The following is a 15,272-nucleotide window of genomic DNA, read 5'->3' as shown; positions in this document are numbered from 1 at the left end:
GAAATGGATAAAGCAGACTAAACATTAAGCCATTGGAATTCCCAAGTCTTAAACTCTACCAATGTTGCCAAGAAGAGTCCTTTAAAAGGTTTAACCAACCTTCACATGAAATATTCTTCATACTCACATGGCATAATTTCAAAAACATGGTTCTTTATGGAATCAAAGATGGTACTTCTATGGCATCGTTTTTGCAAATGTTTCATAGCTGTAGGGTTTTTTTTCTCTTACTGCTACGTCAGAAGCCCCACACAACAACAGACCGGTGAAAGTTAAATGCATTAACTATTTAAAAAAAACTTATTATATTAAGATATTAATCAATATTAAGAGTAGTAGCCATCGTATTATGCTTTTAATTACAATGTAGAATAATAAACAATGCAAACCAGTTAAACATCATGTTGGTTTAAAGTCACACAGATGGATTTATTAATTGTCAAGTCAAGTGGGTTTTTATTGTATTTCAACTACATACAGAGTACACAGTCAAACAAAGCAACGTTCCTCCAGGACCATGGTGCAACATACACAGTGCATACAGACACAAGTGCAACACAGTACAAGTGCAGACAGACAATACAACACAGTACAGATAAAGAATAATAAATAATTTAGAGAGAGAGAGAGAGAGAGAGAGAGAAACCATCAGTTCAGTCTCTGGAGTTGAGAAGTCTGATGGCTTGGGGGAAGAAGCTATTGCAGAGTCTGGTCGTGTTGGACCGGATGCTGCGGTACCTTCTTCCTGATGGCAGGAGGGAGAACAGTCTGTGTGAAGGGTGGATGGAGTCATCCACAATGCTGTTTGCTGTGCGGATGCAGTGGGCAGTGTAAATGGCCAAGACGGAGGTTAGAGAGACTCTAACAGACTCCACAATACGTTGGACAGCACCTCAGGTACATAATACATTTGGACAATAAACAAAGTAATGAGGCTACACCACATTTAAACACGGAGGCAAATGCCATATATAATAAACAGAAATATATATAGGGAAATATCAAAAGGGAAGGATCAAAGTATAGCAAACGAGAGAAAGAGATATATAGAGAGACGGAGAGCAAGAAGGGGAGAGTCTTGGTGCTCCCATGCGATCTCCTCCCTGGGATTCTCTCTCTTTCTCAGTTGTATGCAGAGATCTTGACCTTTTATCTTAAACAAATTGTTATCTTTCAAACAAGGGCTGGTCTAACCAGCCAATCCAAAGGGCCAGCATGTGAACATCCCCCGCCCCCTCGCCATCTTTGGGCCATGCTGTAAACCCTTTTATGGTTAGGGGCTAAACAGAGCAAGATGGCAGAATGGAAAAGTTGTAACTTTGTAATTTCCACTAAATAGAACTTTTATTTTTAAGAGTGCATCTGCTCCACATGGCCTCAAGAAACAAGAAGTGTGTACCGCAGGCATCAGGTAAACATGCTCATTAAGGACACTTAATGAATCAGACAGAAATGTGAGTTGCAGATCATGTTTTTGGCAATATCTACCCTTTTCGCCTATAATATGTGGGTGCAACATTAGACTCTCACACATTTTGTGTGATTCACTTCCCGATTGTGGTTTTTGGTTTAAAGCACTTCCCCTATTTCACAGTAAGAGGAACAGAAAAACGTAACATGGACCACAGCTGTCCTACAACAAAAATAACTATGTGATTGTACACTTGTCAGGAAAAGTAATTAATTCCTTATTTTAAAACTTTAAAAAAAATAATTTTATTAAACATTAGACAGTCATTGACTATACAGTTAGTTCCAGTAACCAGAGGGAGAGTCGAGCCTGATGCAACTACCACTTTCCATTCATGATATCAGTACCAAAATGGTCACAACACAGAATATGTACACTTTAAAAGAAGTCCAGGGGTTATGTGGGAAATATTGGAAGTAACAATAACAATGACAGTTGATGTAATGTGTTAGAGGTAGAGTTTAACAGTCTTTGAAGTTTGGTTTAAAATGGTTTGGATTTGAGGCCGCAGCTCTCCGTCTTCTCCAGTGTATTCTGTTGTGGGGTCTGAATCACCAGGGGGTACATGGATTTGGACAAGCCCTAATATAAGACTCCAGTTTACCAGTTGAAACTTCCATTAGTGACGTATAGGCGGTCAGCTAAAAAAAACAAACAAACAAAAAACAAACATATGCTATTAAAAGAACATCTAATGGGACGTGTGAACAGCTGTTTACAACAAAAATGGTCTGGGTTCATTCTTGCTAAGGCATGAAAATGAAAGGCTTCTCACCTTGTTTAGTACCGGTTTTGTTGAAAGAACGTCATATATTGTCTGCAAGGTGATGTTCTGAAAAAACACATTTCCAGGGTCAGTCTAGTAAAGTATAACACACCTTTTAAAAACAGGTTCTCTAAGAGTTCCTTAGAAAAGGCAATGGTTCTACACAGCACATTGACAAGTCAAATAACTATGGGAATTAGAGCTGGGCAATATGCCGATATTTTATCGTATTGTGATAAATTTTGTTACTTTGATAACAATATGCTGTTCTAAGCATATCGAGGATATTGTCCGTGCTTAATAAACACTGATCAGCTGCAGGTTTCCTTACTAACAGTGTATTTAGACTGGTTAATTTAAGGGAAATGCAGCAGATATTGAGTAATCTAAATAGTAGCTTTTAAGAATCTGTCGCTACTAATGTTTTTAGTCGGTTATTACATGTATCATGATAAATATTGTGTATCGTGAAAAAAGCTTTAAATATCGTGATACAGTATTTTTACCATATCGCCCAGCCCTAGTGTGAATGCACAGAACCCTTTTTACTATGAGTGCAGTCAATATTAAACAAGCACTACTACATTTGGCATCACCACTTACTGCTTGTGTGGTTTTATTCATGCACTTCATAGCTGGCGTCCGTCGATCGTCCAAAAAGAATGGCTTTTCCCAGTGGTCATAGTTCGTTTCAAGGACATACCATCTACCGAGCATCAAATCAATCCTTCAACATAATCAAAATGATGTTAATTATGAATGTATTTAATGCAGATTGTGGATAATCCCAATGTTTGATTCATTGGCAAGATAATATAAGCTCACTCCCAGACATCCAGCGTGTTGATCCTACTTCTGGTTATCACACAACCCTGACCTGTCTGGTTTCCACCCAAGATGAAATAGGCTGGGGCAAGTAGTTTGGTCAGAGCAAGCTGGTCTTTGGCATCATCATAACTGTTAAAGGAGGAGAAAGACTTGTGTTTAACATAAACATCTCTACAGACACATTATAGATACAAGGCAGGTCAATGTTTTTTACCCACTGACAAAGGCAAGACATTCAGTTTAGAACACCAAGTACCAAAACAAGGCTGTTGATAAAAAGGTAAGAACATGCCATAGAAGAAGTGGAGGACTGACTCAACCTGGTTGCATTTTCCAAGACTCTGCGAGTGAGGAAGCTCATCCACATTCCATCCCTCTTGCCAAGAATCCATTCCAGAATTCCTGTGGGAAATGTTTGATGTTATCATTCTTGTCAACCAGCAAGGACTGAGTGCCAACTGAGTCCACAGTCCATTTCTTAATGCTGTTCTGAAGACCACTGGCAAAGTGGCATCTACACATCTGTGTTCACCAGCCCTGCTGGCTTGATTGATCCCACCTGTTTCACCTAACTGCAGCTTGCAAAAGTGCTTGATTAACTGAAGTAGTTTTTTTTGGGCTGGAGTTCAAAGTGCCGTTTAGGTAGGTGCATGAAGCCAAACACCACCCACACCAACCCCCCAACCTGTTCCACCGCCCCGCCCTGCCCCACGCACGAGGAGTGAGAAAAAAGGTGATAAAAGAAGGAGACAGTGAAGTTGACTATGCGAAGTTGTTCGACATGATGGTGGAGTGAGAATGAGGGTTTAAGTAGGGCTGAAAACACAGTCTGACTGGTTGAAAAGGGTTATACCTATGTTGTTCTATCCAATAATGGCATGTTTTTAGCATACCTGTATCATTTTGCTGATCACATGAGCTAAATAACTGTGGTTGGTTTACTCTCTAAGCTTCTGACCGTTATACAAAATACAAAAATAGAAAGGGGGTGTATTATTAGACATAACATTTCATTTAAAGCCGGTCTGATCTGGAAGAAGAGAGCTTCATAAACAGGTGAAATCCTGAACCTAGTGCTCCTCAACTTACTGGTCACTTGTGCTGTAATATACCATATATGATAGAGAAATTGCCAATGTTAAAAATAGATATTTTTAATAATGTTCAGGGACTCTTGGCTTTACTTTAAGCTGCACTGAGATTAAAAACTGTTCAATAAAAAGAAAAGAACAGTCAAGGTGTTGTGTTATCAAAGATAATACCAATGCTACAGTAGTTCTCAGACTGTACTCAAGCCTCTCACTTTTTTGCTCTATTCCTATGTGTAGTGATTTGGCATTGAGCAAAAATGTGGACCACCTTTAAGGCCTGAAGAACTAGCTAAGAGTGATCTATGGTGATCAAATTACAATTATGATAACACATAACACCTCATGTTATGTTATGATTTTAAACCGTCGTTTTTTCTCACCTATGTATCCTCCATCAATGTTGAAACGCTCGTTCATTGTCAGTGTGAACTCTTTCTGTAAGGAGAGAAGCATGCTTAGTGTTTTCCTGCACTGGAGGATCTGGAGAATTCCCATTTTCACAAGTCTGGAAACACTTACAGGTCTTATGCCAGTGAGAATTCCCACATATCCTGCAAAGCTGGTTGACTTGAATACTGTTCTGCTTTTCCGCCGAAAGTCAACATTCACCACAAGTGGTTTGAGCTTCTCGGTTAGGGTCCAGGTTTGATTTTTGCGATCCCACCTTTAATGGAGGGGGGGCATAGCAAAAGGTGGCACTGACGTGGTAGGAATAGAAAACTAACATGCATTACATTTATACATTGTTTACAATGTACACAAACAGATCATACCCCATGAACAAGCCAAAGTCCAAATTCCGAGCATGGTATATATTGCCTGAAATAAATGTGTAATTAGATTTAGAGATACACGCATCAAGTTAATGACAACTTGTAATTAGAGAGAAGACTGCCATGTCTGACTACTTACCTTTTAGATCTTCAACAACAACTGATGTACACACAGTGAAAATCTCATAGAAGATATTAAACAGCACAACTTCTCCTAAGAATTCAACAGGATGACTTGCATTAGTGAGAAATAAGAAATCTGTACTCAATTACAATTACTCTTTTTAAAGCATTCATTTTATAAAAATGCAACAATGTGCATTTCTACACAGCACATTTAAAACAATAATAGAACATAAAATTATCAGTGTGGGCTGTAAAAATGTTTATATATATTTTTTTGGTCAAGGTCTTAAACCTTTATTTGCAAAAAAGGTCTGAGCCAGGTCACCAATTTTAATAAGGCTTTAATTTCAAGCTTTGTAAATTCTCACATTTTTTTTGCTGTGCTTTAGGATTTGCTGAAAATTGTGTTTTGTGTTTCATTAGCTATAAAGGCTGTGTTTACTACTTCTCAATTGGAAATAAAGACAAAATATGTCTAAACATTTGCATACAACTAAAAAGTACAGTTTATAGTCATTTTTAAAATCTAAAATAAGTAAACCTTACCTAATGGCACATCAGAGACAGCAGCAATTCCTTTAATTTCCTCTCTAAAAGGGGAAGGAAGTGTGTCCACAATCAAAGGCTGCAGAATTGGAACAAGAAATCACAGCATTCCAATTAATACCAACATAATGACTGAATACTTAATAATGTGAACAAGCAAATGTCATACGGTGCTACAGATATTAAATTAGCCTACTTACCAGCTCCTTATCCACTATGTGAATCAGTTTTCCATGGAAAAAGTCACCAGCTAAATCTTTAATTGACTGTATCATTGCAACCAGCTGAAAAAACAAAAGTTCATATGAAGATTACTTTAAAATGCAGGAGACAGATTTACAGTTCTCAGTTTTGGTCGCCATAGGAACACAGTGTTCCTTATTCCACAATCATGATGATGGTACTACTCATAATACTCACAATTTCAGTTGCATGGGAAAAGCATGTGTACAGTCAGAGTTTATAAAGTTGTATAAACATGTGGCTATCTGTCAAAGGTATGTTGTTGTTTTTTTTGCATCAGCACACAGGGAGACTACAGGAAAAACAAGAATTTTGTCTTTGAATGACATATAATGACATTTAGATAATAAATGGAGCTTAAAATAACCAGGGATTTGAACTAAAAAGGTACAAATGTTTGCACGTCAGATTGACTTTAAATGACCACAAAGCAATTCCACAAAAAATCCAACATATTGCTCTACAGATTTATTTTCCTACATTGCTAAAAACATAACCCGATAAAATGATATAATACACTTTTTTAAATGATAAATTTTTATTTATTCTTATTTATACAAATGTCCCCTGTGTGATGATGAAAAACACCTGAACAGATGAATCCCTAACCATTCTCGGCTAAAAAAACAGGACTATTCGTGAGTATATGACATTACTGACAATACTGATAGCACTTTTCTCTTGTGTATTCTTGACCGCAGTGTCCAGATAAGATAACACTGGACAGGGAAACAGAGGAGGGTGCGTAGGGTCTGCATTAGAAAATTAGATAGTACATAGTAAGCTAAGCATCACAGTGTACTTCATCAGAGTGTGCTTACTTCAGCTTTCTTCTCCTTTACCACATGAGTCCACCTCTCAGTGGGGGGCAAATCGAGGTTTACAGTGTACCAGGTCACATTACCTCTAAACCTGGGGGAAATATAAAAACAGAGAATAAACGACAGCATCAATGACTCATTTATGGCACTAATTTCCCTTCTATCCAGTACATGTTTAAAGCATTACGTTGGGCCTTTGGGAGGATACATGCTGCTCCGGCACTCTTCACCGGACTGAAAAAGAAGAGACGTTCAGACATCAGGAAAAGACAACGCCAGCCCAAACTGAAGGAGTATTGCTATATGATGCTGCCCTAAGTACAATCTGTCAAGACGAGGAAAAGGAGTGTCTCACCCCGCAGGTGAAATGCGAGTAAAGCCCGATTAATGTCATGAAAATGTAACGAAGGTTTGACCTCTTCATCTCTCCCCCAAGTTTGACTTTTCATTCTGAGGCTCAGAAACAGGTTCCCAAGCGAAACCGGGAACTAGAGTGTACCACCGTAAAGCTCCGAGGGGGGGCACAGAAATATTTCAATATATAAAACCTGAGCTACGACATTGCTTAGTGTTAGCAAATGTGCTACTTAATACATGAGACTCGTAGTCACACGCAGTTATTTTGCTCTCGGTTTGCGATGTTTGCATTTTGTGTTAGCTAGCTATACTAAATTCTGACACCGACCCCTCGAGAAAAGCGACAATGCCTTCTCCCGCTAGTAAACAAGGAAGTAAGGCTTCCGCCCCGTCCTGTCGGAAACACCGTATTTAGGAGAGGAGCGCATATGAACGCCACCACAAAGTCATATTCGCTAGTGAGAAAGGCATGTAAAAAGGCCTCAGTAAACACTCTGATAATGTGATAATTTCTGTCACCTTCAAGCAGTCCTTGGAAGTTATAGATAGCTACGTACGACTTTGGAGCTCGTAAATAACTTACCGTGCTACACCGTGATTTCTGTTCAAGTGGGTTTGGTCGTAAACAAAGTCCTGAGGGAAGATTCTTACTCTTATGTAGCCTGAACAACACACAACATGATGGCCTTCAGGACTGTCTAACACACACACACGCACGAACTGGCTCAACGCTCCTATTATTTATTGGAACTCTGTCTTCAAAATGCAGCTATTTCAGGACACACTTTTCATCCCTGGTACTGCTGTAAACAACCTGCAATAATCTTAGTATGTGCACTGATCTATTTTATTTATTCTGTTGTATGTATTCAAATATGTCTACTTGTCTAACCGAATGATTTTGTGTTATCTATCTATATGAGCCTGGAGAAACGCAGCTCTGCACTCCGGCTGTACAGACAAGTTCACTTTGAACTTTGAAAGAGAGCAAATGAAACTGCAACAAAACAAAGAGCAGAATATGATCTTTAGGTGAGCAGTGTTTTCCTCAGTATCCTAAATATTCTACATAGTAACCTACATATTTATGAGCCCCAATGTCGTAGCTATTTGACCTTCTGAGGAGGACCTGAAGGTAACGACTAGAATATCTAGAATGAGTTCTAGTTAGCTAGCTAGTTGATAAAGAAGTTCAGCAGATGTGACCTATAAGCCACCTTTTGCCTTTTTTACCATTAAAAACGGGAAGTTTGACGAGGAAAATGAAAACGTTATTTTAGACCGCACTGTGACGTTTATATGAACATACAGATTTTATTTTTGGGGTGAATAGTTATTATTCATCATTATATTATGTGGCCGCAAATACGAACTAAACAGTCTGACGCAAAACTGTAGGGGGCGCCGCTAGTTTCAGGACAGATGTTCGAGCGGTGAGGAGCAGAACGGGACCGGTGCTCTGTCGATGTGTGCTACCCATTGACATCCGCTACTTAACGGCTCTGCGCATGCGCGGAACATAAAACTCACATTTTTTTTAATGTTTCTCATGATAATTTCGTTTTTCTCGGGTGCATCCTACAATCCAAGCTTACTAGTAGGATTTGCTTGAGCTTTACAAAAATACAATTTGTTATTAAAAAGAAAAAAAAAGATTTCTTGTCGCCTCAGTTACTAGTTACCTGATAAAGTGATTTATGCTACCCAATTATCTTTCCTATACTTCTGCGATACATACATTCTCCGATATTAATCTTTTTAGCCTATAGACATATAGATATATGGGATGTTAAATTACGCAGCTTCACCTATCTATAAATACACACTATGCTAGCATGCTTCGACGGGGTAGCACAAATCGACAGAACACCGGCTCCCTTTCACCTCAAGAGCTGCTCAGAAGAACAGCGTTTAAATCACTTCGTTTAATAAAGCACTAAAAAGGCTATAAACACTGATCATACGAGTAAAAGAACCTTCTGGCACTACATATAGAACCATGTTCCCTTTGCTTAGCGTGGACACCTGACCCAACGTCCCCGGGGGGGTGGGTATGGACATAGATATAGAAATTATATAGAAAACACAGGCCTTGTACCCCATGTAGGGATCTTCCGATGTCAGCTTTACTGAACCCAGAGAGGGCCTCTATTGAAGTTAATGGCCTCTCTTCCATTCTTTGACATGTTATACCCAGTAGGGGGCAGTATAAGCTAAATGTACGGACAGACTAATTGGTGAGTAGCTGCAAGGAACCAGTCTTGCTCTCATTCAGGTTTCAGAAATCTCCCACTAACACATGCAATTAAGTGAACCTACTGTGGTGTAATTATTGTCATTATAGTTCATTACATTCAGTTTATATGCTTCTGAAAGACACCATCTCTAGTCCCATAGGTGTGAATAGACTAACACAGTGTATCAGAAACCCTGTGATGCACAGTGGAGTCCTGTGCTGGCAAAACATCTAATCTAAAAAGTCTAAAAAGGAACATCTCAAGGTGCTTTGAGGAACCTTTTTTTTTGTTTTAGAATAAAAGGGTTCATTGAAGGTTCCTTAAAGCAACTTAAGAGGTTCTTCCACAGTTTCAAATGTTCCTCAAGGATCTTATTCTTTTAACAGTGTCCAGTGACTTGTTTAGAATATGGACAATAGTGTCTCACTCTGGACCGGACTGACTGCCTTAAGAGTTTTAAAAAAGGTGGCCTGGATGTGATGACCTGTGTAGGGGTACAGCACATTTCTGTATACAGCTTTGTTCTCCTGTATCTTTTCACCAAGACCAATAGTTCTGGCCCCTCTTTTGCTGGTTTCAGTGGTTAACTGAAAGTGGAACCTGTGTTGAATGAGAGTGGATTTTATGTTCAGGCTGATACTGTCATTTTTTCACTGGTATTAAATCATTCATTGGTCCAGCTGCCGAGAACTGACTGTATCTCTTTGACCTTAAAATCAAAGACTCAAGGATCTGGCAGCCGTTCAAAACAAGAGCCTTGATGTAGGACATTTGGAGCCTTTCAGTTTCATACCAGCGTAAATGAAAGTCGCAAATGATAGGCACAGATATTCACAATTAAATATAGCCAGTGCAGAAGTAGAGCGGTACGGGTGCTGGCTATTGCAGAGAACAGGGGAGTGTAGACGACGGCAGTGTGAGTTATGAATCTTTCACACATGGGAGATAAAAGCTGCCAAGCCACTCAGCCAGCTGAGGTTCCTCCATTAATTAAACACTTCCCACTGATTATCCCCTTTGATAGACCTTATCTCCTGAGTCAGAGGGAGTGCTGGTCTCCATTCTAGCCCGGAGCATTCACCTAATGTGAAGATACGTCAAACAGAAGCACTTTTAGGACGGAACGGCCGCAGGCGTGTACTTACAGCAAGACAAATGACGTATTCTCAGCTTTATGGTGTGAAAAAGCCAAATTCTCCATAGCTGTCAAAGTCTGTGGACAATAACGTCCCTCTGGATTTAGATTCTGATTGCTGAATAAAATGCAGTTCACATGGAGAAAGAAAGTTCTTTCAAGGGCAACTGAATATTTCCATTAAACCAAGGGAGATAAGGTGATACAGATTGTTTTCTTTTAACTCAGTTTTTTTCAAAAACTTAGAAGTGTACTATTTATCACGTCATTTACTTAAAGGAAAACTACACACACACACATAGATATATAGAAATGCTGTTAATGCGCTAATACACAGGATTAATCTGCAAACCTTACTGTGTTAACCCTTTTTTTAACACAAAGTTTAATACAAAGTTTGGTCCCCAACCTCTTCCCATAGGTCACTCTCTTTACAGAGCCTTGTGGCGTACTGTTACACTTTATTTATGCTGAAATATGGATTAAATCTCATACCTAACTCTCATTCTCTTAGCCTTATCTCTCTCTCTCTTCCACACACACTCAGCTGCTCCTCTCTTAGCTCACTTAATCCAGCCCAATGACTGATCATCCATTTATCTCTTTAAAAAAAAAAAAAGCAGTGTTTAGATGTAAACAAAGTCATTCCGGTTGGTTTGACTTTAAATATTTCTAGTTCTAGAGAAACTTAGCGTTCTATAAGAAACTTATCGAGTTGGAATTGTTGACAGTGGTAGTGATGTGGACCACACATTTAGTGTCATTTAGAGTTTACACAAAGCACTATAGTACATTAGTTACATTACACAAAATGGTTGCAAACACACAGCCTACAAAGACATTGTTTTTATTATAAGCTTGAGATAGGTTTTTTAAATCGGATTCTTGCCAAAGAGGCACATACAAGGCGTTCTGTGGCAAAACAGAACCCAATCCAATGTTCTACAATTTTTTGTATATATTTTCCCCTTGAAACCCACATATTACATACAGTATGGACATTTCATTGGCACTTGGGAAATGTAAACGTAAAAAATGACAGTATTTGTCTAGTCCTTTTCCAGACAAGACAAGCTGTGAGTGTGTGCATTTGCCCATCTGTGTCAGCAATGGGTTCAACCTAGATTAGCTGAATTACATACAGACCAACACACGACCCCTCCGACGTGTGTGCAGTCAAGCGACTTCCCCTGGAGGGAAGCACTGCATCTACCCACCCTGGGGCCCCGGCTGCCGATGGCTAGCATCATGACCAGGATTCGAACCAACAATCCGCTGAACGAAAAATTAAAAATAAATTCTTAAAAGTGCATATTTAAAAGCAAAACCTCATATTATTTCATATATTATTACATGTTTTGGACTTTTGTCACAAACACTAACATTTAGATTTAGGTTATTGATTATTCAGTGGTTATTGATGACAGGGTTGTGGGTTCAATACCCAGGCTCAGCAAGCTGCCACTGTTGGGCCCTTGAGCAAGGCTCTTCACCCTTTCTGCTCGCAGGGCACTGCAGCAATGGCATGTGCTCACCGTCACTGTGTGTTTATTGCACGGATGAGTTAAAGACGGCAGGGAAATTCCACCTATTTTCAACACTAATGGTGAATATGGTTGTATTGTCTTCGGTTTAATTCTGCTCTACAGTCATTATACCAATGCAGAAAAGTACAATATAAGCAAACACTGTCCAGCTACAACCATCAGCAGAAACTCAGTGAAACTAAATATGTGTAAACATCACTGCAGGTCAGAAGGTAGTAGCAAATTGTATCAAGCCATAAATATACAATCCTTAGACAATTTTAATGGCCTAAGCTGCAGCAAAGGTAGAAGTACACAAATATGGGCAGTCATCAGTGGTAGAAGGTAAGGGGGTCCGCTGTGCAAATCAGTAACAGCATCGCAAAGTTCTATTAACAAAGTGTTTGAAACGTTCTGCAATGCACTATTTAAACATGCATTTAGACCACCCAGCACCATCCACAGTTTTGTTTCATTGCTCTACAGTTTTCTTGCTTTGCCAGTACCATCTGTCTAGCTACAGCATTCTCATCCAAATGGTCATGCTTTGAGCCTCCATATATGCTTACAAAATACATAACCACAATCTGTCAAATATGCTTTGTCAGTCTGATGGACATTGATTTGAAAAGCAGTTTATGCAATCCCCTACCACCAAGCACCCCACCCCCCCGTCCGCCCCCAAAACTGGATGTGTTTTGCAGATTTGTTTCTTTTGTCGAGTACCTTTATCAGATAGATTCCCAACGAGATGAAGCTTGTTGCTTTTCTCGTTTCTCTCTCTGATTGTTTGTCATCCCTTACAGGATGCTGCCAAAGATAAGGCCCGCAATCATCAAAGCCAGCTGTATGACGATCATGCTGGATGATGGATGCATAACACATCAAACAGGAACGCCTGTCTGTGTCAGGCTGTGTCAGATAACTTCTAGTTTATCCCGGTGATGTGGCATTGAGAGCTTAGAGTGAGAAAAGGCATCTGTGTGGCTACATGAACGGCAGCCGTATGATTCACATCCCTGCTGTGTTTCTCATTTGCAGTGCTGTATCATGATCTTAATGCTACCTGTACTGGAAGTGCAGTATCAGCTAACTGGTAAAACACGATGCTGCCAAACATAGGACCTGCAATCGTTAAAGGTATGTGCATGGTAATCATGCTATCATTATTAACACCATTAAGGGGCCCTAGAATGAAATATGGTATTTACCTTGGTATAGTTGAATAATGAGAGTTCAGTACATGCAACTAACAAACCACGAGCCAGTGAAAAACTGCTGGCATAACTGCAAAAGGGCTGTAAAACAGGCCGATTTCAAAATCCAGACTGTCATGTAATAGAGTTGACTGTTGTTGGTGTGTTGCATTACCTGCCAGTGAACCTCCACACCATCTGAGAGACTGGTGTTCAATTCCTGCTCTGGGTGACTATGCTGTGCTACATCAATGAGAGTCCTTGGGCAAGACTCCTAACACTCTGCAAAAGAGTGTCAGCTAAATGCCGTAAATGTAAATGACTATTTTCTTGACATCCCCAAACTGAAAATACATCCAGGCCACTAGCGAAAGTCCTGCTAGCACTAGTCAAAACTGCAACACAGTCAACTGGAATGGTCAGTTCGGAAGAATATGATGTTGTTAATACTTGTGGTTAGTTTTCTGAGACAATCTTTGAAATCATTGTGCATCAGTAGCACAGGAGAGCAGCACATCCCTGCCAGACTCTGCTAGGCCTTGGGACTGCAGCGTTTTCTATGCCACTGTCCACAGAAGGGAGCTCCAGCGTGGTGCACAGTGTATCAGAAGCCAGGAAAGCAAGCGGGTATCTGTGCTAGGCTAAATCCCTAGTCAAATAGCATGTCATTTCTTCAGTGTCTGTTCCCTAAAAAACAAACTGGCTGCAGTCTTTTTTTAGCTAGTTTCAGCTAATTGCACACCATGCTTAGCCGACAGAGCGAGGAAAGCAACACAATTCAGTAAGATTCGAGAATAGTTACAAAAAATAATTACAATGTTCTTGATCTAAAAGCAAAGCTGTGTTATGCTGTACTATACTAGGGGGCTCTTGTGAGCTGCCGTGGTGACGTAAAGTATACAATTGGAGCATCATAAATAGTACCATTAAGTTTTAACAGGCATCTAAAATGGCATCTGGGCATTTTTGACCTCAACCGAAGTCACACACTTACTAATTTCTACACCAGAGAACTAATATTAATGACTAAAATATTGAATAAATGTATTCTATGATACTAAATATTAAAAAGTATTCCTTGGTTTATTTCATGGTACAACTCAACAGTAACTGACTGTAAAACACTACCTAACATTACAAAAAGGTACTTGTTTGCTTGTTTTAGTAAATTGATAGTAGTATTGATATGTTGATATGCACAGTTTTGGGCACGAATTTGCTCAGTTCCCTGAGCAGCTCACTGATATGCTTCAATAAAAAAACTGAGTAGACAAACCAGAAATTAGATAACTAAAGAGTGAGAGAACATATTAAAATATTGAATAAACATATTCTATGGCACCTCTAATGAATCATTTACTCTCAGACTAAAAACAGACATTGGACACTTCCTCTGCGTTCCATTTGAACCGGGATTTTGGAATTTCTGTGTTCCAGGTAGGAAATTTCAACTGGAATGGATTTCCTATTTTGCCACTTTTATCTATTTGTGTCTCATAAATCAGTCATACACATAGTACTGTCAAACGTCTATCTGTGAATGTGTTATCATGATGTTTGGGTGTGCAAAACACTGTATGATGCATTGTTATCAACTGGTATCACTAGCAATGTTAACCTGGGACAATTGCTAACAGTGCTAACCTGGGACATGAAAGCTTGCGGTAAACTCTGAAGTCTTTAGCTGAAATATTATCAAGATGTTTAACTCCAGTATTAATTCCCAGCTCCGACATCCGATTTCTGAGGTAATTGGAATGCAGCACTATCTCTCAGGTTTTGTTTAGGATTCCAGATATGTAATATGAGCAAAATATATTGGCAAAATTCTATGATTCCGTTCTTCTGATGAAACTAAAGCATGATAGACAGAAATTCATTCCCTTGACACAATGTGAAATCCATAAATGACTGTTAAATTACATTATACTAAATATTAAAAAGTATTCCTTGGTTTATTTCATGGTACAACTCAACAGTAACTGACTGTAAAACACTACCTAACATTACAAAACAGTACCTGTTTGCTTGTTTTAGTATATTTTATAAATGATAGTAGTATTGATATGTTGGTTTATAAAGCACAGTTTTGGGCATGGATTTGTTCAGTTCCCTGAGCAGCTCACTGATATGCTTCAATAAAAAAATCTGAGTAG

The 15,272-nt window shown here is 39.2% G+C and overlaps 1 protein-coding gene across 1 annotated transcript; it reads right to left on the bottom strand.

The window, feature by feature from the left end:
- Window positions 1-1,688: 1,688 nt before the first annotated feature.
- On the bottom strand, window positions 1,689-7,125 carry asah1a (N-acylsphingosine amidohydrolase (acid ceramidase) 1a). Its single transcript, XM_072663084.1, has 14 exons — window positions 7,021-7,125; window positions 6,853-6,899; window positions 6,666-6,756; window positions 5,802-5,885; window positions 5,602-5,680; window positions 5,069-5,143; window positions 4,930-4,975; window positions 4,676-4,820; window positions 4,537-4,591; window positions 3,386-3,467; window positions 3,063-3,194; window positions 2,841-2,964; window positions 2,247-2,303; window positions 1,689-2,112 (listed from the first exon to the last, which is right to left on the bottom strand). The coding sequence occupies exons 1-14, from the start codon at window positions 7,087-7,089 to the stop codon at window positions 2,023-2,025; spliced, it is 1,176 nt and encodes a 391-aa protein (XP_072519185.1). The 5' UTR covers window positions 7,090-7,125; the 3' UTR covers window positions 1,689-2,022.
- Window positions 7,126-15,272: the final 8,147 nt, after the last annotated feature.

Source organism: Salminus brasiliensis, chromosome 19 (genome assembly GCF_030463535.1).
Source record: "Salminus brasiliensis chromosome 19, fSalBra1.hap2, whole genome shotgun sequence".
Classification (NCBI taxonomy): Eukaryota; Metazoa; Chordata; class Actinopteri; order Characiformes; family Bryconidae; genus Salminus; species Salminus brasiliensis.
The sequence above is the reverse complement of the archived record's forward strand: the minus strand, read 5'-3'. Positions and strand labels throughout refer to the sequence as shown.